Below are 27,363 nucleotides of genomic sequence, written 5' to 3' on the forward strand. Positions count from 1 at the left end.
AAACTGCTAGCCATATGTTATTATCGTGCCCTGTCATCTTGACCAGCTTCATCAAAAACAACCTACAAAGTTTCTGAACAATTTCTCGGTAGCCCTTATCTTGACATTTATGATAAGGGTCTTGTCTAAATCATTTGCCTTCAGCAATGTTGTTTGCTGAAACATGAAAACATGAAAATGCAGGGACCCAAAATCTTCATTTAAAAATTCACTGTCATCTGTCACAGCAAGATGACACAATAAGTTAGGACATTTTCAAGCATAAGTTGTGAGGTTTCTATAAAGGGCTCATGAAAACATTATCAATAAACCACAAAAAAAGCATATACAAGAATATGTTTACCAATGATTTATTTATCATTTTTTGGGTTCACTTTTAATTAATCAGGGGAAATAACTGATGTGCCCTCCAGAGCCAGGGTTGGAGAGCCCTGACTTTGTCTTACTCACATTCGCCACCAGATGGCAGCTTGGCTTTAGAAAGCGCCACAGTTCCTGCAGTAGCCACCAGATGGCACTAATGTCCGAGTTTAAAAAAAAAAAAAAAGGTGACATGAAGGACCAAATATTACGATGACTGGTGATTGGGATGGAGAAGGGGCCTGGGAGGTAGGAGGTGGGGGATCGAAGGCCACGTTGTAATCTTTATACGGTAAATATTTAACGAAGATTAAACCCATCCATATATAATATATAACTGTATAGCCTTCGATTTCAATTTCAAAGAACTTTATTTGTCCCCGATGGGAAATTTAGAAGGCACGGTGAAGCAGCTCCATGAAGTCCATTATTGTAACACTTGTTACAATAGACACAACAATGACACTAAGCAGTAAGGAGCAGTAAGGTGCATAATTTAAAAAGTGTATGAGGTGATAATGATTGTCCAGACTTCAATAGAAGGATAGCTTTAGGAACAAAGGGGACCTTCCTCCTCTGTGTCCTGCAGCCAGGGCATCGGAGCCGGCGTCTGGAGGGGGGCCACGCAAAGGCAGAGTTCAGAGGCCGTGAGGGGTCACTAACAATCTTGAGTGGCAGCCTGCATGTCACAGGCGTGTGATGAGGATCCCACAGGCAGTCCAATAATCTTGGAGCACACGCTGACCGTGCTCTGTAACCCATTACTGTGCTGCGTACTGGTGCCATGGAACCAGCAGATGATGGAGAATGATGTGACGCTCTCTACGAAGGACTAGTGAAAGGTCTGACTCCGCGTTTTGGGAGCTGGTGTGGCGTCTGTGCATACTGCTGTCCGACTGGCGGTTCCACGAGGCCGCCTCTGCCGCTGAACGGTAGGGGGCGGTAACGTGACACTGTCGCCTCGAACCCGCCGTAGCCCTTAAAAACGAAGAAGACGAAGCAGCGCCGAGGTCGCGCCAGCAGGCTGCGTGATGGCAGTGTGAGGCAGGGCGCATGCGCCCTGGGGGACGAATTAAACCAAGTTGGCTCTTTTCTGCGTCTCCACGACACATGCAACAGGGCTACTGTTGCGCACAAGGGACGCCGCCGTCAAACGCGTTATCCCCTAATCTCGCGGCCATCTCCGGCGGTCGAGGAAACCACGGTCGTCACCCGCGGACCTGGGTGCGAGACTCCCGCGTCGAGCGTCCTCGTCTTCTTCCGACATGAGGCTGCCGAAATGCAGACGGTGTCCGGTGGAAGGAGACGGGAAGAAGGAGCTGGCTCCCCCCGTCAGGAACCCCTTCCTGCACGACTTGAGGCTCGGCCCCCTCCAGAAGGCTAAGGTTAGCGTCGCGGCTATTCGGTGTAATAAAAAGCCCCCCCCTCACGTTTTTAATGGCGTTGACCGGTGGGAGTCCGCGTCGCTAATGGACGTAAATGGGTGGCGATGGTAAACCTTTCCTGTTCCCGAGGTGAGCGGTAATCTAGCTGGCCGGCGTCCCGAGTCGGCGGTAATCAGCTTTGTGATGGCGGGATGATGGATGGATGGATGGATGGATGGATGGATGGTAGGCAGGTAGGTTGATGAGTAAGTATGTAGGGGGGCCATTACTCTCATCCTACCTGTATGCTGCGGGCTAAGTGCAGCTCACTCCCCTTCAGACCCGAACCACTGAACCCTCTCAAAAAAAAAAAAAAAAAAAATCCGGCCCCCTCTTTAGACCTGTCTTCTTTCAGGTTGTCTTAATTAGATTTGGTGCTGATCTGCGGCCCGCTGTGATTCCAGGGTCAAGCACGGTAGATTGGCTGACTAATTATAGTCGAGCCCATGGTAGCACCAGAGTTGACCAGGTTTATATGTGATGGTTGTAGTGATCCGTTTGGTCGTAACTATGTTTTGTTTGTTTCGATGTCGATGGTTTATAAAGCTGTGCCGAGATCAATTAAGATGTTATCTAGTGGATTCCAGAGCAGATTTTTACAATTAATTAATTAATTATTTGATGTGCCAATAATCACAATCTGAAGTGGTGGCCGGTTCGAATCCCGAGCTGCCAAGGTGCTTCTCAGCAAAGCACCGTCCCCCCACACTGCTCTCCGGGCGCCTGTCATGGCTGCCCACTGCTCACCAATGGTGATGGGTTAAAAGCAAAGGACACATTTTGTTTTCACCCTGTGCTGTGCTGCTGTGTTTCACAATCACTTCACTTTCAATGTTTTGGCGTGAACCCTTATTTGGGGTGCCGTATACTTGTTGCACATTAAGACTTTGGGTCTTCTGTTGCGTGCGTGTAGTCATGTTCCAACAGTAAGGACGTGTAACGCTGTTTTGTAAATCACTGAAAGTGTCAGTAATGTCCGATATAGGTGCAGATCAAACAGTACCAGACTTTACAGCATAGTGCACAGTCATACAAACAAAGTAATATTTAATGAAGCTGCTCTTTTCAAAGCCTTCATTTGTCTGCATGCTATTAATCCCCTTTGCTCAGGGACCTTTGTGGTGTAGTTTTGCTTCAGTAAAGCTGACTGTGATCGAACATTGGTCCAAACACCAGTTTTACAAAATACCAGAGCAGTGGCAGTAAATGTGAACTTTTTATTTATATATTTATATATGTGTGTGTGTGTGTGTGTGTGTGTGTGTGTGTGTGTGTGTGTGTATATATATATATGTATATATGAGCGAGAGATGTGTATTCAGGGTGGAGTTTGCTATTTAAAGGCATCCACGCTAGGTGGATTGGCTGCTCCAGATTGTCCAGCGGTGTAAGTGAGGACTTGTAATACCGTTAGCATTCCCTACACCAGTTCACAGCTATCAGCATGTTGACCATATTGACTCAAGATAACAGGTGTGTACTTTGGCTACTGAACAGTAGTTCAGGGCTAATCTTTATCGCTGTTTGATTGCTCCGTAAACCTGTCTCAGACTAACACTGGTTTTTCATTGTGCCCATAATTCTCATCTGGAACACCATAAAGGGACTTTCCACTAAGCACTAATAACGTGAATGGCTGAGACTCCGCTGTCCTTTTAACAGCCAGTCATGAACAAAATAAACTAATACATTTCAGCTCTTAGTGGTCCAAGTAGGTTTAAAGTGTGTGTCCCGTTTGGATTAACCTTCTTTTACTTCTCTGCTTTTCAGATCGCCATCATGACTGTTACACTCTTCCCAGTTCGTCTCTTCTTGGCTGCATTCATGATGCTTCTGGCTTGGCCTTTTGCTTTCATTGCCGCCGTGGGACGCTCTGAGACAGCAGTCGAGCCACAATGTCTGTGGAGAAGGTAAGAATTGTCACTCATTATAATTGTGTAAGATGGATCGAAAGGAAATTTCTAATCAAAGTGATTTAGATTTGATATGCAACGCTTACATTCCTTAATCATACAAATAAACATGGCACACATGCACAAGCCACGCCTTTTCTGGCAAGTTGCTTCTGCCCTCGCTGGACTACCCTCTTTTACCCGTTTACTCGGCCAGTTCTTTTTATTCTCCATTATGCGCACGTCTGCATATATAGTTTATTTTCCCGTGGCACCTTCAGTTGCTGCCATCACTTTTCTGTACTGCACCCAAGACATGCAGTCCATCAAAAAGGAGTTGTGCAGAAATGTTCAATGTCTGTCACCATAGAGTGGGTCCGTTCAGGCGCGGTTTATCGTCTGAAACGTGGTTTTTATTGCCCTCAGTTGTCATTCATAACCTGAACTTTCTGCCCTTTGCCAGGCAATATTAAATCTGCCAAGCCTCTCTGCCCCCCCCCTCCTCTCTCCTGCTTCACTGTGCTTTCTATGAGCTGCTTCCTTTTTCTCATTCTGCTCACAATGTTTTGCACACATCCTTTTTTTCCGCTCTCCCTTTTTATGTAGATGTGCACACAGTTCTGCACTCTGCTGCTAGAGATATATATGCGTGTGTGTGTGTGTCTAATAGTTATATAATTGTTTTATTGTTATGTGAATATTTAAATTTGTTTTATTGCAATGTTCTTATGTCAACTTTGGTTTTCTGTAGGCTTGTGGATATCTTGCTGAGGACCATAATGCGGGTCATGTGGTTTGCAGGCGGCTTCCATTGGATGACTGTAAAAGGGAGACAGGCGCTACCCAGTGAGGCGCCAATTTTAACCCTCGCACCACACTCCTCCTACTTCGACGCCATTCCTGTGACAATGACGATGTCTTCTATTGTCATGAAAGCAGAGAGCAAAGATATCCCACTTTGGGGCAGTAAGTATTATTAGTCATAATTTAGTGAAACATTTCAATTAAATTATTCAGTTTTAATTACTTTAACAGTTATATGATTTCATATTTGTATCTCAATTACGTTTTAGTTTGTTTGCCTCTTGTGTTTTTGGTATCTCAGCCTATGTAAATATTGGTAAATGTATGATTATTTACAATGACTTCATAATCTGTGCATCTTCCTGACCTGAGGCCGTGTTACATGTGTGCATTTATTTTTTATTTTTTTTTCCCAGTTTACCTGCATATCATGCTTCTCAGAAATAAGACTTTGATTTGCACCTTTTTTTTTGTCTGTTGTCATCAGCACTGATCAAGTATATCCGGCCAGTGTTTGTTTCTCGGTCTGACCAGGATTCTCGGAGAAAAACCGTAGAGGAGATCAAACGCAGAGCCCATTCTGGAGGGGAATGGCCACAGGTACAGTCGGACCGATAAGTGAGGTTTCGCTGCCTTTCAGTGGCTGTGTACTCTTTGTAGAAATTTTGAATGATATAGAAACAAAGGATTCCACTGGCCTATCGTGTAAAGCCGTCTTCAGACCTAAAAAAGTTCAGCCCAGCACGGCCCAAGCCCATTTACATTATTAGCATGCGTTGTGCACGCTATGAGCGCTAGACTAAGATGGAAAGGAAATGAGCGGGTTGGAATTAAATAGTTAAATTTACATTTATGGCATTTATCAGACGACCTTATCCAGAGCGAATGACCAATTATCAGCAGTTACAGGGACAGTCCCCCCTGGAGCAACTTAGGGATAACCTCTTGCTCACCTCTCAACACGGAAAAAAGTTCAGGCTCAGGAATTTTCTTTCACCATTACCCTTGCTACCAGCTTCTTACTCCCTTCTTCGGTGAAGGCTTGCCACATTATTCAAATGTGCGCTCTCGCTCAGCTCTTATTGCGTTATGTGAAGAATGAGTCATTTTTACATTTCATTTGTTCATGGTCAACATTTTTACACACGTCAGTACAACCAAAATGTCAGAGGCTAGCCTCAGTTTTACCTCCTCGGAATCCATTTTCACATCTTTCTCATGATAATCACTTATTTACCCCTCAAGTCCAAGCCTGTGTGAAATTATTAAACTTGTTAAACTTCTCGCACCGGTGTTCAGCTCTAGTAGTGCATGCAATGGAGTGACACAGGACATGTAGTTGTACTATTTCAAGTGTCTATAATAAATCATTTATTTATAATAAATCTAATTTGTTTTGAGATTTCTTGCATTTTCTGAAGTATTTCCTTCTCTTCCACAGATAATGATTTTCCCAGAGGGAACGTGTACGAACAGGTCCTGCTTGATCACATTCAAACCAGGTTTGTTTAAAAGAAAAAAAAAATCTAATTTATTTCTACAACCATGATGTTAATATGTAGTGTTTATGCCTCTAAAATATGTTTGTCCTAATTTGTTGTTTACAGGGGCATTTATTCCTGCAGTACCAGTGCAACCTGTGGTGATTCGTTATCCCAATGAAATGGTAAATGATCGATTGGGTTCTTGTATTTCACTTTTATTTCAATATTGTAATGCTTTTTACTTGCTTTACAGGACACAATTACTTGGACATGGCAGGGACCTGGAGCGTAAGTTTAAGGGCAAAACATTCTAACATAAATACAACAGCTTCTTCTATGCTTCACAGATACAGCGTTAGTTTCTTTTCTTGCCCCCCCAGGTTTAAAATACTTTGGCTGACTCTCTGCCAGCTCCACAATGAGTTTGAGATTGAGGTGAGAGAACTTATGTGCTGTGAATCACAATGACAATCACTTTATCGTGGGGCGCAGTTTAGAGTAGGTCGTACGTCCATGTAGAGATTAGGCTTTTTTTTTTTTTTTTCTTAGTTTTACTTTCATTTCCCCTTTTCCCCATATCGTATTTTATTTCATTGTTAGCCATGTTGGCAGGTAACAGAGGGAAGTGGGAATAGTTTTTGCATCAGTCGTGGTGATTGCAACACACATTGTCCATGCATTTCTAAACCTTTCAGTCAGACTGCACGTATGTTGGTATCAGTGTGGTTGGCTTATTTAAGTTTTTCACCCCTCTCTCAGTATCTTCCAATTTATTCTCCCTCCGAGGAGGAGAAGGAGAACCCAGCCCTCTTTGCTCACAATGTGCGGCGCTTGATGGCTGAGTAAGTCCTGCAGCATTTTCAATTCTTCTCAGTATGAGTTCCTGCTAGACTGTGTGACTGCATATATGTAGAAGCAGATGCGTGAAAAATTGCACATTCATCAGGGTCATGTTAACTCCAGTGTCTCTATTCAACCATATTAACTTGCATTAGGCATTGCATAGAATGCTGTAGTATGGTTTTTTCAGAGGTTTTACATCTAGTGTGTTGGTTCTAGCTCATGAAATACAGATTTTCAAGGGGTCTTTTTACAGTACCATGGCCTTAACCCTTCATCAATATATCAATATAGGGCTCTGAAGGTGCCAGTGACGGACTACTCATTTGAGGACTGCCAGTTGGCCATGGTGGAGGGACAGCTCCCACTACCAGTGGATACATGCCTTCTGGAATTTGCCAAACTTGTCAGGAGGCTGGGGTGATTCTCATAACTCTGCGACCATTCCATGAATCATGAGGCGGTATGTGTGGTGGTTTGATGATGGATTGAATTTTGCAGGTTGAAACCAAGGAATATGGACAAGATCCTGCATGATTATGGAAACAAGGCTGCAGCACTACAGGGGAAAAAGCAGAACCTTGAGGCTTTTGCCAAGTATGTCGAGCTTCCAACGTCAGACATGCTGAGAGACATGTTTGCACTTTTTGCTGAGGTAAGATATCCTTTGAGGCTAATGAAAAGTTGTAATCCTTTGTACTTATTTTCTAATATGTTCTTTTAGACTATTTTGTTTAATGCATTGTGTTTCTTCACTGTAATATATAGTTTCACCAGTAGATGCCAGCATAGCATGCCTTTTAAATGGTTTAAAGATCATGAGCAATAGTTTGAGAAGGATAATCAGGGCATCACAGTGGCACAAACTGTGTATTGTCCTTTGCTACATTTTGTTCAGTGCACTGCTGTGCTCTTTTAGCTTTATTCTGTAATTGCCTGGTACATTTTGACCTTTGACCCAGTCAGTGTCTTGTAAAATATGTAGTTCTCATTTAAGTGAAATCCCAAATGTGTAGAGACGACGCTGTTTTGTGCCAATTCGAAATACATAGTGTAAGGGTTTCAGTACATGTTTAAGCAGGTTTCACAGATGTGGCTTTCAAAAATATCCCCCCCCCTCAGATTTTGGTGGCTTTTGCTGTTTATTGATCGTAAATGCTCTATGTGAAAATGTCTGCTCTTTCATGGGCTGCTCTGTCATTAAGGATGAAAACGGAATCATGGATGTCAGAGAATTTGTCATTGCGTTGTCTGTGGTTTGCCAACCAGCAAAGACCCTGGAGACCATTAAGTTGGCCTTTGAGGTAAATTGACTTAATTATCTTTAGATTTTTAGTAAATGGTTGGTATAAAATTATCATTTATGATTGATATGAAATTTAAATAAACAACTAAACTGAGCATGTGATTTCAGATGTTTGGAGCCCAGGAGGATGGAGCCATCACAGAGAATGAGTTGGCCTGCATTCTGAAGACTGCACTGGGAGTGGGTGATCTTAAAGTGACCGGTCTGTTTAGAGCCATCAACACACAGGGCAAAGGAAAAATCACATATGGTGAGAATTGATTTCTTTTCCATATTCTGCTCATGGGATTGTTTAATGCATTTGCCAGTGACTTAATCAGCATTTAGTCTTGGGAATTAGTTTTGGTGTTTTATTATATGCTTCTGGTGCCCTCTTGTGGCAGAACAATTCCGGGTTTTTGCTGAACATCACCCAGACTATGCTGAGGAGTTCCTCTTCTCAGAGAATGTCGGCTTCTGGAGCAGCAACAAGGTCTCATCCACCCCAGTGGCTAATGGCTTCTGTTCAGATTTCTCTCCGATTGAGCAAGACCCATCGCAGAAGAAGCTTAACTGAGGCCCGATGTCTCCATGCTCTCCTGGTGAGAGTAAGGCATGGCAATGTTTACCTACCTGTTACATTTGAGTTTTTATTGCTACTGGTATGTCCATGAAAAGTACTTGAAAGCAAGCACTTATTTAAGTTATCTTTGATCGATATGTTTTTGTTTTTAGGAAATTCACCTCGTATTTGTTTTATACGTATGGTAACTGCCTTTGTAACATTAAAAATGTGAGCATTTGCATGGGCTCAAGGGTTGTTGCAGTTTTGATCGGCTGATCTGCACTGGTGACAAATATCTGCATTTGGCACAGAGCTGGGTGCTACAGATTTTGAGGTGTGGTGCAGCCGAATTTAGCATTTTATGGCTGGCTTTTTATTTTATTGTTTTTTTTGCTCAGGGTTTTTTTTTTTCTCCCCGAATACAAATACGAAATTTAATGGAACCTTCTACATTTTGAAACTGGGCCATAGTAGTGGCAAGTACACTGACATTTTCATCTTTTAATCTTTCAATTTCTTTCTTCTCTCTCAATCATTATGTACACATACACTATATTTGCTACATGGGTGTTGTGCTTATTTCTGGCTGCAGGTGCTGGTTTTGTTGCAACAATCTGCCAGTCATATGGGTCCATACTGTGGTATAGATTCTTCAGCAATCTGCACCGTTGAGACTGCAGAATGTGTATTTATTTTTCCATTGTCATTTTCAGTGTGTGTTTTTTGTATAGGCAGCATGGACTATTGAAATGTCCCCCTAACTTCACATATTTACAAAATACTGTATGAAAAATCAAGTTTACCCCTGTTCTTTTTTTGTATCTGTTGTTCTAATCATATTGCCTTTTATTGCTTCTGAGAGACTTTTGAATGTACACCTTTGTTGTAGAATATAAAATGGCAACCATTTCTGATTCTGAAAAACATCCACAAGAACATAGTTAATACTGTTTTTTTTTTTTTTTTTTTTTTTAAACCATATCACACATCTGGTACAGGGATTTGGTTGATTCCAGTTTTTCTTTCCTCTTGAACATTTTGCTAATTTTACTGTGCTAAAATATTGCTAATACGTAGTTTATGGTGTGATTCGAGTGATCATGTTATCAGAAATGGTTAGCATTACTTTCTCAAAGGTGTATGATGACAAAGTAGCCTTCCATGCATATGAGGTGAGAACCTGCTACAGAATAAATATTCCTGTGTGTGTTTTTGTTTTCCCCCTAATTTCTTACACTCCAGACAGCATCTCATAACTGGACCCTGAAGTGTTTGTTGCTCTGCATGGCAAGCAAACCTTCTGGTATTTGGGCCTAACAGAACCAGTTAAGCCAGATAATTAATACCAAATATCATGCAAGTATTCAGTAAGGGTTTCGGCCCTGGCTGCATCCTGTTTTTACCTGAATCTGTCTGCCTTGGGGCTGAATCAGAATGTAAACCAGAATTCAGTTACAGTTTGAATGCAAGAGACTTTTGTTAGACCAAAGACTAAGAGAGGGGAAAAAAAAAAAAAAAAAGCTTGGCCATTTAAGCGGTTCTTTTTTTTTTTCTTCATAAGATGTCATTTAATCTAAATACAATATCAACCACATACATATAGCATCGCAATTGCCAATGTTCAAATTTTTTTTTTTTTTTCCTCTTCCCCCCTCCCTTCATTTACACGCAGTCAACGCTCAAACTATTTTTGTAAATTGTTTTTCCCCCAGTATCACATGGGTATTGAACATTTACTTCAGCTGTTTTAAAGGGATGTATGTAATTTTTATGCAGATACATTTTATACATAGTTGTGAAATTTGTATAGCTTACTTTTTGGTTTTATTGTGTTTTTGTCACTGAATGCTGGGACATCATTTCAAGCTCAACTGAGTCGCTGTCATTTCGGAGCAGTTTCCCTGCTTGTGGAATGTATTTTCAAGCCAGTGTTACGCGTGTCTCTGCTCCAGGGGTGCTGCACTGTTTCTGGTGGTTTCATTCCTCTGAGTTTTCATCCTTTCATGCATTGAGAGGTCACAACATTGACTGTGCATCAAAGAGTTCAGTCTTTTAAAATGTGATTTTGTTCCAGTGCTTCTGAAGCCATAACCATATTGTTGTATGTACAACAACACAGACACTTTTGTGACCCCAGCTTCATTTTAATATTTATATGTATTGCCGTTCATCGCTGTACTGTGATGAGAATACAATCATAGTCAAACAAATACTTCATCCCCAAACAGGTCCATAGTGCTTATTACTACAACAGCATAAAATGACTTTGCATTCACCGTGTTCCTTGCGGATTTCACACAGACGTCTGAAAATAGAGCCCCATGCTATGCGATGCCCATCCAACCCACCCCATGATGATGTAATTATTACTTGTCTAAAATGGAGATTCTGTGGTGAACAAATGTGCACCATTCCAATCCAAATATCTCGTGTACAAATATTTTCCTGTCATAAAGCCTGGCTTTTTAGTGATTTTTATATATTTTTCCCCTGAAGTGCAGTAATCCACGTTGAACCGGCACTCAGAAGTGAGAATATGCTTGGCTTTATGTTACTTAAGATTTGCACCAGTAATGTGACAAGTGAGACAGGCTGCATGGAAAGCCACACTGTACTGATGATGTCAGTATTTCTGTTTAAAGGAGGGACTAATTTTTTTATTATTATTACTCTCATGAGACAATCATTGATTTGCCAGATCTGCTGCCATGTTTCCAAAATGGCAAGTTGGTAGGTAAATGGGTGAAAGGTAGCATACTGTGCTGTATAAAATATTCAGCGTTAAAATGAGTTTTATGGAACTGAGCGAATTAAACTTGGCTTTTCTGGTTACAAAACTGCATAACATAGTTATACACGTACAATTATATGACAATTATTTGTTTTTTGTCGTTAGCATTTTTGCATCAAAATGTACACAAAAACATTTATATTTTTCCTGATAGTGTTTTATTTGTTTTCCTGTGTGTACTCTGTTCCATTTCCAAAAGGAATCTAGAACAGGTATGAATTCTTGAAGTCCATTCAGAGCTTAAGACGAAAGACCTTTCTGAATGTTTTATGTCTTTCCGATGGCTGAACTGATGAACTTTTTTCTGTTTCCCTTTTTTTTCTAACACATTTTAAAGAGTCATTTTTACAAGCTATTTTTGAATTGTATTATTTTCACTACTATGGCATTACTTGTCATTGTGACTTTAATTAAAAAGAGATGGCTACATTTTCATTTTGTGTGTTTCTCTGAACATCTCTACTCACATCAGACCCTTTCATTTAAATTCCATTAAAATTTCTTTGGAAGATTTTTTTTTTTTTGTTCCCCACTGTAAGTATTAAATGCATATTCTGAAACTAGTGCAAGTTTTACACAACATTATGTGTCAGCATTTGACCGCCACTGCCCCATAATCCCCATGCGCTGAATGAGCTATGCAAACATTTGTGAAAGAATGAATTGCACTCTGGTAGCATTATAGGATGCTGCCTGTGCTACAGGTGTGTTTGTGAAATTTCCTTGCTACTAAATATTCCACAGTCAACTGTTAGTGGAAGCAATTGGGAACAGCAACACTTGTTTTACGTGGTCGGACAGGTAAAATCACAGTAGCGTGGCAGGAAGGCATGCTTTCTGGAGTGAAGAATCACACTCTGGCAATCCAGCTGATGCCAGGAGAACGGTACTTATCTGACCACATTGTACCAAACCCTATAACAGCTGCACAAAGGGCATGGATGAGCCCCGCACTGAGCTCTGACATCTGACCTCAACCCTGTAGACTGCCTTACAGATAAAATAGAGCAGAGACGGTGAGCCAGGCCTTCTTGTCCAAAATCAAAACAAATATTCAGAAATCCCCTCAAACATCTAGACTAAAGTCTTCTCAGAGGAGTTGTTATACCTGAAAAGGGTGGGCTGACTCTTTTAAAGCTTACGGATTAAGAATTAAAGTCACACATAAACTTTATGCAAACATTTGACAATTATGGTACATATATAAACAAATCTTATGGAAAAGTGTCTGTTGTTCCAATCAGGTTTGACATTACTGTACAGTTTAATAGCAAATAGACAGAGATCAAAACCTGCCCCCCCAATTAAACTGAATACATTTACAGCATTTATCAGAGCGACTTACAATCAGTAGTTACAGGGACAGTCCCCCCATGGAGACACTTAGGGTTAAGTGTCTTGCTCAGGGACCCAATGGTAGTAAGTGGGATTTGAACCTGGGTCTTCTGGTTGTGTGTTACTCCTAGGCTACTATCACCCTGTTACTGGAATACACCAGGTCACTGTAAATGGCTTCAGAATCATCTATAGAAACACATCCGCTCAGCACAAGGGTTTTACTGTAAGATCCCTGAGGCAAGTCGACAAGGAAAATGACCTTAGTATTAGTATGATTAATGATGACATGTGATCTTGGTTAATTGCATACCTCATCATCAACAACGCAGTAAAGCAGGGAGACGCCACATACCATCATAACATCACAAGCTATAACTGGGAAATGGCCCTTTTTCCATTGACGTACAGACAGTACGATTCAGCATGTAAAGTGAAAACAAAGATTTGCATGGTTCTGTTATGATGCTACTGCTACTCATCTATGTAACGACTTGGCTGTTATAATTTTTGTAATTGCTTGTTCCTAGCAGCTGGCCTGCAGGTACAATGCTGTTAGACGTTCAGTTTACAGACAGCCGCTTCACTGTGGACTGACAGGAACCCCAATTTAGGATTAGGATTTTGCCTCCTGATGTTGCTCCGTCCTTCATTATTTTCTCATGAATTAATATATTATGTATATTAATTTACTTATTCGGCCAAGTAAATCTTTTTAAACCGTACTTACACTAATGCATGGGCGGTACACGTCACCTGGGGCTTCTACAATGAAACACGGTTAAAAAGGCTAATATTTAACCTGTATTATTATTTCATCATGTGATTGCAGCGTCCTCACCCTGGAATTATGAGGTCAAAGTGAAATGTATCGTGCAACTTGTTGTAATTCGAATAAAACGACCCCTTTGATTGCCAAGGTATGGGCTCATTTCGAAAGTGTCCTTTTTTGCTTATATGTAGTTGACTATGTGCAAAATAACAATAAAGCACTTCTAAGAGATGTGACAGGAGGGTGAGATGATGAGAGAGCTTGAAGGGGGAGGGGACAGTTTGTGAAGTGGCTCCTCAAACTGCCCTGAAACAGTGGGTCCGTGGCTCATTCTCGCTGAGTTGCCTTCAGCCCACCTACAAAACCGGCGTCCGGATCTGCTGCCGTCCTCCCGTACCAACCGGATGCAAATTTCTCCCTCCGCCGCGTTCTCTCAGACATGGTGACGGACAGCGTCCAGATCATCGGCAGGCATTCACGCAGGTGGATCTGAATAAAAACTCCTTTTACTCTGCTGAAGGTACATTTCTTTACATTTTGGAACATGTCTGATATGATTTGGGGTTTTATTTGCCCAATATGTGTATGCATTTTTATTTTTGTCTAGTTTCAGGAAAAAATTATCAATGTATTCATTTATTAATGTATTCATCTTTCTTTAAAATATGCATACACATAAAATTGGCAAAAATAAATTAAGCTATATTTTTAACAAGTATCCTCAATTAAAGTGTATCTTTGCTACAAATCAAATTAACTATATAATGTAGTTATTTTTTTGGCTGTATATGCACTTACATTAAAAGGCATCATTTTCATTAATGTAACTGATTTGTGTTTCTTTCTTTCTATACAGGGGAGCTGAATCCATCACCTGACGCTGACCCCCTTCCTCCTCTAAGGGACATATTCCTCTCATGCTTAGAGGAAGATTGCCAGTTGCACAGATGTCCTCTATCGTTACCCCAGCCAGTAAAGCCGCCAACACCATGGGTCCAAAAGAGGTGGAGCTGATCCTGGTGAAGGAACAGAACGGAGTTCAGTTCACCACCTCAACGCTGGTCAGCCCTGAGAACACCCATCCTTCAGGAGAAGAGCGTGAAACCTGGGGCAAGAAGATTGATTTTCTGCTGTCTGTGATTGGCTTTGCTGTGGACTTAGCCAACGTCTGGCGCTTCCCTTACCTGTGCTATAAGAATGGTGGAGGTAAGTGTGTAATCAGTGCAAAGTTCAGGTAATATGTTAAAAATGTGGTGTGAGTGCCGTGACTGTACGTTTTCCAGGAGCCTTCCTTGTGCCCTACCTCTTCTTCATGGTGATAGCAGGGATGCCTCTGTTCTATATGGAGTTAGCTCTTGGTCAGTACAACCGTGAGGGGGCTGCCGGGGTCTGGAAAATCTGTCCCATATTTAAAGGTAAGCCCGTCTGCATTATATTTAATAAAGGAGTTGTGTAGAGCATAATATTATCTATTACTACACCTTGTTTATGGTGAGATGATAACTATTATGAAATGAAAAGATATCCCTAAATGATTCATTGCAAACAACTACTAATAAATTAGATGTTTAAATTATATGAGGATGAGAGTTGGTGACCTTCCCAGAAATTAATGTGGATCCTACAAGGTGCTTTTGAAAAAAATCTTTGTTGCTGTGTACCAGTAGTGTTTTGTGACAGGGTTGGACTTTCTTCAATAATCTGTGATGAAGATATCAGGCTGTCCGCTGAAAGAAAGCTATTTTTTATGTCAAACCGAAAAAGGCTTGCACTCAGATGGGAGACAGAAAATTGGGCTTTTAGTATAAACCTGCCCGTAACTGCTGCTGGCAAGCCCCTCTTCTGCCAATCTCTCCATGCATCATTACACAGGCCAGTGGAGAAGACGTGCAGTTAACATGCTGGAAAAGGTGGTCAGTGAGAGTGACCTTCTCTGTCGCATGTCTGTGGCCCTCAGCAAATCTTTGTGCAAATTTGTGCATCTAACTACAGCCACAAAAGCCCAAGATGACCACATTCTAATGGCTAATGATGCATTTAACCACAAACTAAAATTTGAAACAAAAGGACTCTAGATGAGGGTTTTTTTGCTGTGGGTTTGACTAGTTTTTCTTGCACATCCCACCGATGCTTGATTGTACTGAGTTGGAGGCCTAGGCTTCAGATGGCCTAGGCTTCATTAACAATTGGATCAGCATTGGGAAAAATTATTTAATTAATTACATTTCATTACTTTTATTTAAATGAAGAACGCAATCACTTCACTTTATACTTTATAATTATCCTAACCGTTATCCATTTTGAAATGATTTAACATTGCAGTGTTACCTTATATAACAGTACTAAACATTGTCTACTGTCAAATCTGTTAAGCGCCACCACAAGGTCAGATCATAAAGTTACAGCACTTTTATAAAATGAACAATGTTCACAGGTTCAAACCCCCACTTACTACCATTAAGTAAGACACTAAACTGTCCATGGAACTACCGATTGTAAATACTAAATGTGAGGAATTTTATGGTTGATCTGAAGGCCATCTGGTTCATATGCAGGTTTTGTTATCAACTAGGCTACTACCACCATTTTGTAACTACACTCATTATTATACAAACTACTATACAAACTGAAACGGATAGTCTATAGTTATCACATGCTATTTCTGTTTCATGCATACTGCCAGTAATAAGCAAAGTTCATTGTCAATACACACCTTGCCGGCCTGTAGTGTCTACAGCAGACCGCATTTCTCACGATGATATGGTTGAATATCCCTTTGATCAATTGTAATCACTGCTAAAATCAATTTCTCCTCCATCTTGATTTCAGAGTTTGCTTCAATGCTTCATTTCTGTTGGTCAGGTGACAATGAAGTGACAAGGCTCGTGGGACGCTACGTAATTGGCCACCTTTCTGAGCGCAGTGAAAGACTGCTCTTTAGGCACGCATCCCATTGAAAACAATGGGATTCAGAGCGCTGCGTTTGTTGCGTTTGGTCTGAAACCGGCTTAACCCTATTATTGACCACACTGGACTTGTTTCAGTGCTGCTGAGCATTTTTTAGCATGAATAGTTAAAATCATATTGATCACTTTTATTGCCTTTTATCACATTTATCATATTATTCCATCACCATTTAATTGAAGCTTTATATGTTTTCGGTAGACAATGAATTCTTGTAAAACAAAATCACATGGGGCTGAGGCAAGCACAAAAGGCAAGAGAGTCCAACTTCGAGTACAAGAGTACAACTTTCAAATAAGACCATAGATGTTCTGTTAAACTGGACTCTGGCATGTTCAGGTTAGATTTTTAAATGTAAAAAAGGAACAACTGTCTTTGGAAAAAGTTGTAAAAAGTAAGATATGTGCTAAAGATATGTGTTAAAGTAAAAGTCTACACAAATAACTCCCCACTATTACTTTACTTAACTAAAGCGACTTACAAGTAACAATAGCAACAATTTTATATTTGAAGCAATGATTGCCTGAAACAAATACCACTGCTATCATTCCCACTACACTACTATTAACAAACATATCAATAAAGTTTTTTAGATGTAAATCAAATTGTAATCATGAATCTTTAGTAACTGTAAATTAATTACATCCTTTTCCTCCGGTTACTGTAACTGATTACAATTTTTTTATTTTTAATAAAATTATGTAATGCCATTACACCAACATTGGGTGCCTATGTATTCAGAGAACAGGATTTGATTAAGATTTATTCTGAAAGTAATTTTCTAAATAATATTCTGTCGGAAAATGGGTGTGTCTTTGGGTATTTGATTTGTCTACAAGTATGTCTTGAGCTAAGATTTAAAGAAAATGTATTAAATAACAGGTAAAAATAATCAGTTAAAAATCTGTATAAAAATTCTTAATAAAATTCTGACGTATTAGTAGCTTGTTAAAGTGACACAGAATAGAATTTTAGTACATAATGTTCTTTAACACGGTACATCTTATAGCTACAAATCATTCAAGAATAACCTACTAATAAGAAGAATAATTGTAATAACAAAAGCTCACACTGCAAGCAGCATACCTTACTTGTGGGTGACAACTGTCACCTGCCACTATTAGGTGACACAAACAAAATTATTGCCTTGTGTCCTTGGCCCTAGCAGCTGGTCTAAGCCTCTGAAAACAGATTTGTACAGTTCATAGTTTCAGTAGCCAAGGCTTATGAGGCAATATGTCATGACAGATGAGCAGGCTGGTAAGATTGGATGGCTGCTGTTAGAGTGTTGAATTTGTTTTTGTTGTTCTGAGTGTAATGCCCAAGGCAGTGAGAGGTGCAGTCCATGTTGGACACTTTTATACTAGCGTAGGCTACACAATCTCAATCTCAATCTTCAATTTTTTATGTCAGGTGCAGAAGTACAGAGCCACACAACAGGCTTGATCATTCATCACCGGTTTCAATGCATGTTTTAAAAGGTTCGTTCTTTTGCAACTGCTGTTTTGGAGGAATGTGGCTGTATCCCATTAAAAGAGAAAATGTAGTTTTCATCTTGAATATAAACATGAAACATTTTAAAGAGACTCTTTTGACTGTGCCACCTTCTCATCTGTAAGCCTCATCTTCCTGTCATTTACAGAAAGCGAGGGACCTGAGATGAGATGTTGGCGTTTTAATCACAAGCTTGCCTTTCACTGTGAAACTGTCACTCTACGGGGGATTACAGTAATTAATGCTGATCAACACGTTTGTTTCCTTCGGGATCAATGGTTTGTGAGGGCTGAGCATCACACACAATGCCAGTAGGGAAAAAACAGCCTTAATCCCCCGAGAGTCAGATTTTTTTCTTGAAGATTTTACTTTTTGTAATGTTTGCATGTACAAACTGTATTTCTACACTGAAGGTCTGGAGGCTTTCTTCAAAAGCTTATGTACACATGCCTTGAATTGCTGTTGCTGTTATTTTCTCAGGTGTGGGCTTCACCGTGATCCTTATCTCACTATACGTTGGCTTCTACTACAATGTTATCATCTCCTGGGCTCTCTTCTACCTTTTCTCCTCATTCTCGGGTGACCTGCCTTGGGTCAACTGCAACAACAGCTGGAACAGCGAGAACTGTTCAGATCTGTGGTCCAACTCCACGCTGAACGACAGTCATAGAACCACTCCGGCTGCCGAGTACTTCGAGTGCGTATCTGTGGGGCCACTGTTTGTCTGCAGATAAGAGGAGTACTGATGTTCATATTCAGAGGTGGACAGCTCAGGATTAGAAATATAAATAGTGTACATGTAGCCTGTACACTATAGTACTCAATGCTGCAGGTTTAAATGCCATGTACACTCATTGTGTCCCTAAGCAAGACCTTTAACCCTGAGGTGATCAGTCCCTCCAACTAGATTGTAAGATGTGACTAGATTGTAAAACAACCAATGGCTGCCTTTAACTGGCTCCATCTTCACTGGGAAGCTGCAATTGATGAAATGGTTAATACCACAGCATCAAACTGTCCCTGCAGATGGCAATGTTTGGGGGGGGTGGTAATCATGACTATTTCTTGTGAGTCTGATATTAGTCACATGTGAGGCACAAAGTTTCTTAAATAACCCTCAAATTGTCCACCTCTGACTGTAAATCTTTCAGGCAACTGTATAAATGGTTTGTTAACTTTTGTTGGTTTGTTATTTGTTATATACATGTACAGGTCTAGATTTTTTAATAACTGCATTAGAAGTTCTAATTATCATCAAAAACGTTTATTTCCTAAAGTTGTTCAAAATAAGTTAAAATAATGTTACTATAATGCAAAACAGTTTGAATAAGCCTATACAATAATACAGTAATATTCCGGAACTCATGAGTTTTGTGGGATCTGTACAGGCGTGGCGTGCTGCATCTGCAGGACAGTGCTGGCATTGATGACCTGGGCAGACCCCGCTGGCAGCTCACCTCTTGTTTGGCTGTGGTCATTGTTGTTCTCTACTTCAGCCTGTGGAAGGGTGTAAAAACCTCAGGAAAGGTATAATACTCACAGCCATGTTTGTAATGACTTCTGCACTCTGAGTTGATGACTGGCCAGTTCTGTTTTATTTATTTATTTATTTATTTTGTATTTGTATTGACCAATGTCAGTTTCAGGTTTTTCTTTTATGTTAAAAATACATAATGCCCAACAATTATGTTTTTATTCTGTAAGGTCACATGCATCCCTGCGCCTGATTTGAAATGTGCCCCCTTTTCGGCACCTGTATTAGAGAAACTAGACCATGATGTTCGTGACTCTCGTGAGCACCTGCAAACAGGAAGGAGGGCGAATTAGATTAAATCGCTGTGTTATGTATATGAATGTTTTGCAAATATGGGCCTTATGACAACATATAATAATCATTACATAAAATGTATATTAGTATATTAGTATGTGTGGGTTTGTGTGTAAATGTATGTTGTGCATGGTGCAGGTTGTGTGGATTACTGCCACTATGCCCTACGTGGTCTTGACTGTCCTGCTACTCCGTGGCGTCACCCTGCCTGGGGCTATTGATGGCATTAAGGCCTACCTCAGCGTGGACTTCCTCCGACTGTTAGAGGCTCGGGTATGGTGCACACACACACACACACACACTCACACTTCACATATAGCAGAATCAGACATTTATAATAATGCCATTAGAATAAAACTCATCACATGAGTTATATAGTGCCATGTTTAAAATCCATTTACTCTGCATGCTTTTGTCATTTAAGGCATTGTTTGAATATGCATATGTTACCACAACTATTATTCTGTGGTATGTTATTGTAAAACTGAACAGTGTAATAGTTATGTAATAACTGGAATTTAAGTCCTTCTACTTGAGCAGTTTTTTGAACGGATCAAATAGGCACTTAAGTATACATGCATGAACACTTCTCTCACACCAACAAATGATTTGCCATGTTTGATGAGCAAGCAAAAATATCTTATTTTCCTTAAGTAACTTGTGAGAATCTCCCCTTTCCTTTAGAAGCACACATGACCAAGGACTCAAAGCAGCAATTTGAGAATTAGATTAGACACATGCATGCAGCAGCAATTTGCAAAATTACCCTGCATTCACAAGTGTCTTTCATCTTTCTGTTGAATGAGTTTCCTGCAATTATCTCTAATAACAGCTTTTTTCCCCTGCATCTTTTGTGCCAATCCCTGGGCGTTTGTTTTGTAGGTCTGGATAGAGGCTGCTACTCAGATCTGCTTCTCTTTGGGAGTCGGGTTTGGTGTGCTAATCGCCTTTTCCAGCTATAACAAATTCAGCAACAACTGCTATAGGTGAGTGCACCAGGCAGGCCGGTGTTCAGGCTGGCAGACATACACACCCGCACATGCACGTCTACACACGCACAGTATTTACAATGTCTTTGATGTCCTCATTCTCTTTATACCGTCTGCAATTATTTTGTGATTGCAGCTAAAATCAAAATTTGAAATTCACATCATGCTGGGCATTAAATTATATTGTGTTGCTCACAAATAGCCTAATATGGGAGATCTGTGTCTGTTTTTTATAGGCATTTATTGTAATTGTTGACTTTTTCTGAGCATTTTACAGCAAAAATGCTAACAAATACATGAATCTTTGCAATATCTAAATATTATGCATCATGGGTTGTAATATTTAAATATCAGATAATGAAATAAAACAAAATGCACAAAATGCAGCTATTAAATTATTATAAAGTCATTTGTTAGAATTTGTGAGAATCTGATTTACATTACATTCTGATTATAATGATTATTTTTGGAGCATGAATTAAAAAGAAACATCAGATGTGTAGTTTGAAATAAAATTTGAATGCCCAAAATAAATGTGAATGTATTATAAGACAGTTTTTTTTTTGTCTCGCTTTAACCTCGGTCCATTGCCTTTCGTTGTTTGTCCCAGGGATGCAATCATCACAAGTTCAATTAACTCCTTGACCAGCTTTTTCTCCGGCTTTGTCATCTTCTCTTTCCTGGGTTACATGTCTAACAAACACAACGTGGCTCTGGACAAGGTGGCCACAGATGGTGAGTGGGTACGCGTGTGTTCAATGTCCTCCTCAGCAGGCAGAAGGGAAGATTTTATTTACTCCCATAGATGATTTGTTGTGGAACATCAGTTTGTCGATAGCTGTTGTGTTGGGTTAATGTCACACAGGTGTCAAATGCATTACAAACAGCTTTTCAGATGGAGATTCGCCCAACGTTTCTGATTAAAAATCAATACTTCCTCATTCTTATGAAGATGAAGACTGTCTCTGTCGATACGTCTTCTCCCCTTAAATGCAAAAAAAAGAAAACCAACACATTCTCCCCACCGCCAGATGTGGCCCTTGAATGATGTGTACCAGGAAAGACTAATATAATTTTAGCTCCAATCTATAGAATTTACAATCCATCACACTCACTGTGTATCAGTTTCTTCTGAATCTGTGTGTCCTGTCTTTAAAATAGGACCAGGACTTGTCTTTATCATATACCCAGAAGCCATTGCTACTCTTCCTGGGTCTTCGGTGTGGGCTGTCATCTTCTTCATAATGCTTCTGACGTTAGGTATCGACAGTGCTGTAAGTAGGCCATTATAATTATTAGTATTATTATGAGAGGCATATTTGTTTATAGAACGCTTCATAAACTCTGTTTGGATTTTGGTTGCAGATGGGCGGTATGGAGTCTGTCATCACAGGTCTGATCGACGAGTTCAAGTTTCTCCACAAACACAGGGAACTTTTCACACTCTTCATTGTGGTCTCCACCTTCCTCATCTCTCTCTTCTGTGTCACCAATGTAAGGAGAATTCAGCAGAAATCTGGTGCTCAGTGGGTATTCAACTAAATTCATTGGTCCAGCAGCTTTAAATCCAGCTTCAGATTCTCACTTTTTCTCTTTCTACATGGTAATAGTGAAGCAAGCATTTGTGAAAAAGAGCAGAAATGCTGTAAAAATTTCCCTTAAGGGCTTGGTCACATATTTCGTTTTTCAGTAGTCGCTCTATACATTTTTTTGTCAAATTTTTGAAACCAAGGTCTTGATTTCTGCACTAAAGGCAGCACACAGACTTTAAAGCATGTCTGATCTCACTCTCTCATTACTTTTATTTGTTCCTCGCCAGGGTGGCATCTATGTGTTCACCTTGCTGGATCACTATGCAGCAGGAACATCAATTCTGTTTGGAGTGCTTATTGAAGCTATTGGCATTGCATGGCTTTATGGTGAGTTTGGTCAGAGTTGGTGTGATGGAGAAACATTACATTAAAAACATTACATTAAATAAACAGAAATCTTAAGAGGGGGTGAAGTCACATGTATAGGAATTCTGCTGCATAACTTCATTAGGACTTTTATTTAGAAACATTATTACAGGTCATGTCATGTGACAAGCTGCTGTCTGAATGACATTGCCTAGGGTGTCAATAGCTTAATGGATGGAAGCTAAACTAAAATATTTAGCACATTTATTATTGTTGCAGCAGTCAATAAAATAAAAAGGCCACAATCACATTAACACACTACATGTAATAGTTGACTGCTATGAGTTTTCTTTTGCTGAGCTGAGATGCTACAATACTATATTACCTTTTTTTTCTTGTCATAAATGCTGCAGCTTCTGTGTTAGAGTCTCAGTTGGCCAAGCTTTCAACTTTCCAGAGATTTTCTGAAAAGTTACGGGGGGTTCAGGTAAACATGTGACCTGAACTTTAAAATATATACTGTGATGAGGATGCACTGAGTGTTCCAGGGAGATGGATTTCTACATTTGGGGTCAGTGTGTCACAGTCTCAGCTCATTTTTGCTGAAACATGACAACCGTGAGGGGCCAACATTTTAGCCGGAGGCATGCCTGGCCCTTTGCTTTGCTCGATTCTTGTGGACAGACACCAGTGGCTTTTTACTCTTTGGTACTACAGTATGCACTCTGCAACTTGTAGTCGCCCTGCATCGTTGCATCCTTTAATGATGGGCTTTGGTGGGTCATGTGTGGTTTGGGCAAATGTTTTTTATATGTATTGTTTCGAGTATATGTCGTGTCGGTAAGTGTTTTTGGAGGTTTTTCACTGGACTTCACTTCACTTGCACTTCAGAGGTTTCAACACAATTGCCAAGGGTATTTTTGCACATTTGTCTTTGCTGCTTGTACCGCATTGTTGAAATTTAGCCACAGATTTAAAATTATGGACTGTACTGTTTATTAAAATCTTTGCTACCCTCCATCAATACAGCAGCCATTTTCTCTGAACATGCCCATGCACATTGTGGTCAAATATTCTAGAATGCATCAGGTTTGTTCTTTATTCTTCGTTCTTCCTTGAGGTCCTTTACATTTTTATGTTCCAGAAATTCAAGGCCTCAGCCTCATATCTATTGTTCTTCTTGCCATTTACTAATAACATTAAGATCTGAGGAAACTGCTGCCTTCGTCACCCTCATCTTGCAGTCTTCTCCTGCTTTGTGGGCATAAATTATTTTAATTTTCAGACTGCTACAGGGTTGCTCAGAGAAGAACATGGCTGCTGCTTGAGGACTCAATCTGCCTGATTTATGATTAGATTGTGAACAATCCCAAGCCCAATAAGATGAATTTGGAACTCAGATTTATAGGGCTGCCCAAATTTTTCCCTGCTGAACTTTCTCTAATTATACAAGAAGAAAACACAAACCTTGGATAAAATGCTGAAAACTAATGTAAACCATTTGGTGACCAGTTTTTAGGGAGCCCATGCCACTGTAGTGATATGTTTCATCGAGCTATTTTTACACACTAGCTATTTAAAATATCCGCTTGTATTTGTTTATCAGGTGTGGACAGATTTAGTGATGACATCCAGGAAATGATTGGCCAAAGACCTGGTCTTTATTGGAGACTGTGCTGGAAATTCGTCAGCCCTTGCTTCTTGCTGGTAAGCGACATATCAAAAAATGTTACATCAAGTAATTATGTCAGTAGACGGAATATTTTATTTTGTTATTATATTTTCTAAAGTGTTAAACTTTCTGAACTGTTTTCTCACTGTTTGTATTTGACGCTAAAAGCATAAAAAATAATTGTTTTCCAAAATACAGAATTACAAGATTTTGAGCTGTGACAAAATTTTAATTCTGTTTGTTGTGATCGTATTTTCTCCACAGTTCATGGTAGTTGTTAGTTTTGCAACATTTAATCCACCTAAGTATGGGACATATGTGTTTCCAATGTGGGCCAACATGATTGGATGGTGCTTGGCCATGTCGTCCATGGCCATGGTGCCACTTTACGCATTATACAGGTTCTGCTCCCTGCCTGGAAGCCTCTGTGATGTAAGTTATGGCTATGCAACCACTGATAATTACCATTTGTTGCATATAATGATTCAGGGATTTCATTTATATTCATGACATCATTTGTAATATTTACCTGTAGAAACTGGCTTATGCCATAACACCTGAAACTGAACACCACTTGGTGGAGCGCAATGAAGTTCGGCAGTTCACGGTAAGCCTCTGCATGTGGAAATATGCAGACACTAGAATATCTCATCAAATCCACAACAGGAAAAGGAACAAATTATAAACTCCATATACTCAGTCAGTCATTGTGTTCAACAAATTGTCGTCACATTGTTGATAGCATTGATGGGGCAGATTTTTGAGGGCACATGCTTAAGTGAAAGTGAAGCGATTGCCATTGTGATTCACTACAGAACAGCGCTCGGTGGCACACAACAATATGTCCTTTGCTTTTGACCCATCACCCTTGGTGAGCAGTGGGCAGCAATGGAAGGCGCCCGGGGAGCAGTGTGTGGGAATGGTACTTTGCTCAGTGGCACCTTGGTGGCTCGGGATTCAAACCTGAAACCTTCCAATTATGGGTCCACTTCCTTAACCACTAGGCCTCCACGGCCTCATTAATGGTTGTAATAGAAATTATCTCCTTATCTCCCAACACATATGAGTGGATATGTTTTTTTCACTTAATCAATGCAAGTTTGAAATTGTCCCTTTTTCAGTCAGTGGAACTGACTGTGGACATTCACATTCACATGTGGACATTAAACACATGCACTAAATAGACAAACCACGTCCAGAAATTGATTGCTAATGAAGTGGATGAAAAACTATTTATTGCAATTTTAATAGAAATCTTTGATCAAGGCCATTTTAAAATCATGCCAATCAAGATGATGTCTATTTCCAAAGATAAATAATTTAAGTGGGACGTCTAATATTGTCACAGAACCTGATGCTTCAATAGATATATTAACTAATGGCCAAAGGTCCCCTGAGGTTTTATTTGTTTCTTTCAACAGCTGCATCACTGGCTTGTGGTGTGAAGTCCACCATTCCCAGAGAACACAAAAGGCACAGCAAGCAGGCAGCACGGACACAACCGCGAAGGGCAGGCTCTGTAAGTGCCAACCAAGCCGTAAAAAAAAAAAAGACAAATAAACAAATAAAAAATAGTCTGTGATTTCTCGTTATTGGACATGTGGCTATCATGTGACGTTGATCACACTGTGGTTGGCATTCTGTCAGTTTCTAAACTCAATATACAATGACTGTTATGATGGCTAATGTGTTTTGCCTATGATAATGTGTGTGTCCTTTTGTTTTATTTATTTATTTTTTGTGGCCGGAGTACTTATTGATTAGTGGGAAGTGCTCTAAATGTCATTTTAAAACGTTTTTGAAAGGAAAGCAGAAGGACAGAGAAAGGATTTGTACCTACTAGCAGAGAAATTAGGGAAAAATGCAGACAGTAAGGCTTGTTTTTATTATTATTATTATAATTTTCTGCTCCATGCATGTTGCTGTGTATGTACAAATAAGCAGAAAACCATTGAGGACAAAATGTCACTGTTCTTTTATGTCACATACATCTGTGCTCCATGGTCTGGTAGACAGTGATGGGCTTTGTCAATTGAATTTTACCAGCTATGGAGACACCATTGCATTTTAAAAGAAAATATCTCCAACATGTAATTTATGTAATCGTAAATAAATGAATGAATAAATCAATTCTAAACATCAATTATTATTAGACAGCATTCTTGTTAGCAGCCCATTCATGTTAGCATAATAAATGTCATTTTTAAGTGTGTTCCTTTTCTTTTCTTAACATGGGCACTTCATATTTTGTGTCCTCGTCTAAGTGTTTATTATTTTATTTGTGAAATGACAGAAAACACTGCACTGGCTGAATATGAAGTACATTAACTGTATATATAGATTGAACAATAAATGTGAAATATATGACAGCAGTGCAGGTTAAAAGTATGTCCTAGTGTGATACTACTTGTGCACTTCTCCTGAGCTGCTTAATCAGAGTGCTTTTTTATGAAAGAAAATCTGCATAGAGATTTATGGTTAAAAAAAAATATTCTTCATACAGTCAAAGCCAAGGAAAGTGTTGCAGAATTCTGGGGTACAGACTTACAATCATGTTAGAAATAAACATGAGACTATATGAAGGGGCACCTTAAAATTATTAAAATGTAATGTCAAAAATACCTGGTGTGTTGTGTATTTTCATGTCTCATGAAGTGTTATGTATGCATGAAATGTTTCGATTAAACAATTCGAAAGACTAGCCACATTATTTTCTTGAAGTTTCTATGCATATTGTGGGGGAAAGTGCTTGCACTGCTGTCCTGATGAAAGGTTGATGAACGTTTGCAGAATATGGATGCTGAGGATGTGTCGCGGCATATTGTGCCAGGACCTAACAACAGTTGTATAATTGGGCTAATACCCCGCTGCTAATACCCCGCTGCTCAGAAGCTCAGAAGTGATCCTCTTTTATTCTGTATATCACTTCTGATCGCATCTGATCAAATGCCAAAGCTTCTCACAGT

The 27,363-nt window shown here is 39.8% G+C and overlaps 2 protein-coding genes across 2 annotated transcripts; both read left to right on the plus strand.

Annotated features, from left to right (window-relative positions):
• Positions 1–1,342: 1,342 nt before the first annotated feature.
• LOC114790061 (lysophosphatidylcholine acyltransferase 1) lies at positions 1,343–11,874 on the plus strand. The gene is made up of 14 exons (XM_028979700.1): positions 1,343–1,745; positions 3,555–3,694; positions 4,428–4,642; positions 4,968–5,080; positions 5,922–5,982; positions 6,088–6,146; positions 6,218–6,252; positions 6,345–6,399; positions 6,724–6,806; positions 7,099–7,224; positions 7,306–7,459; positions 8,010–8,108; positions 8,219–8,360; positions 8,494–11,874. The coding sequence occupies exons 1-14, from the start codon at positions 1,626–1,628 to the stop codon at positions 8,664–8,666; spliced, it is 1,575 nt and encodes a 524-aa protein (XP_028835533.1). The 5' UTR covers positions 1,343–1,625; the 3' UTR covers positions 8,667–11,874.
• A 2,033-nt stretch (positions 11,875–13,907) lies between these two features.
• On the plus strand, positions 13,908–26,862 carry slc6a3 (solute carrier family 6 member 3). The gene is made up of 15 exons (XM_028979583.1): positions 13,908–14,072; positions 14,409–14,758; positions 14,836–14,967; positions 18,491–18,707; positions 19,399–19,537; positions 19,977–20,111; positions 20,721–20,824; positions 21,438–21,562; positions 21,989–22,101; positions 22,193–22,321; positions 22,647–22,746; positions 24,332–24,432; positions 24,662–24,829; positions 24,933–25,004; positions 25,819–26,862. The coding sequence occupies exons 2-15, from the start codon at positions 14,470–14,472 to the stop codon at positions 25,840–25,842; spliced, it is 1,848 nt and encodes a 615-aa protein (XP_028835416.1). The 5' UTR covers positions 13,908–14,072; positions 14,409–14,469; the 3' UTR covers positions 25,843–26,862.
• The last annotated feature ends 501 nt before the right edge of the window (positions 26,863–27,363 follow it).

Source organism: Denticeps clupeoides, chromosome 5, assembly GCF_900700375.1.
Source record: "Denticeps clupeoides chromosome 5, fDenClu1.1, whole genome shotgun sequence".
Lineage (NCBI taxonomy): Eukaryota > Metazoa > Chordata > Actinopteri > Clupeiformes > Denticipitidae > Denticeps > Denticeps clupeoides.

What these genes read in the sequence shown, in the direction of transcription:
- LOC114790061 (XM_028979700.1), top strand. Translation starts at nt 1,626, where the DNA reads ATGAGGCTGCCGAAATGCAGACGGTGTCCGGTGGAAGGAGACGGGAAG. An exon ending in GCCCCCTCCAGAAGGCTAAG is followed by an intron (nt 1,746 to 3,554) that starts GTTAGCGTCGCG and finishes TCTGCTTTTCAG; the next exon opens with ATCGCCATCATGACTGTTAC. An exon ending in GTGCGGCGCTTGATGGCTGA is followed by an intron (nt 6,807 to 7,098) that starts GTAAGTCCTGCA and finishes ATATCAATATAG; the next exon opens with GGCTCTGAAGGTGCCAGTGA.
- slc6a3 (XM_028979583.1), top strand. Translation starts at nt 14,470, where the DNA reads ATGCTTAGAGGAAGATTGCCAGTTGCACAGATGTCCTCTATCGTTACC. An exon ending in TGGCATTGCATGGCTTTATG is followed by an intron (nt 22,747 to 24,331) that starts GTGAGTTTGGTC and finishes TTTGTTTATCAG; the next exon opens with GTGTGGACAGATTTAGTGAT. An exon ending in ATGAAGTTCGGCAGTTCACG is followed by an intron (nt 25,005 to 25,818) that starts GTAAGCCTCTGC and finishes TTCTTTCAACAG; the next exon opens with CTGCATCACTGGCTTGTGGT.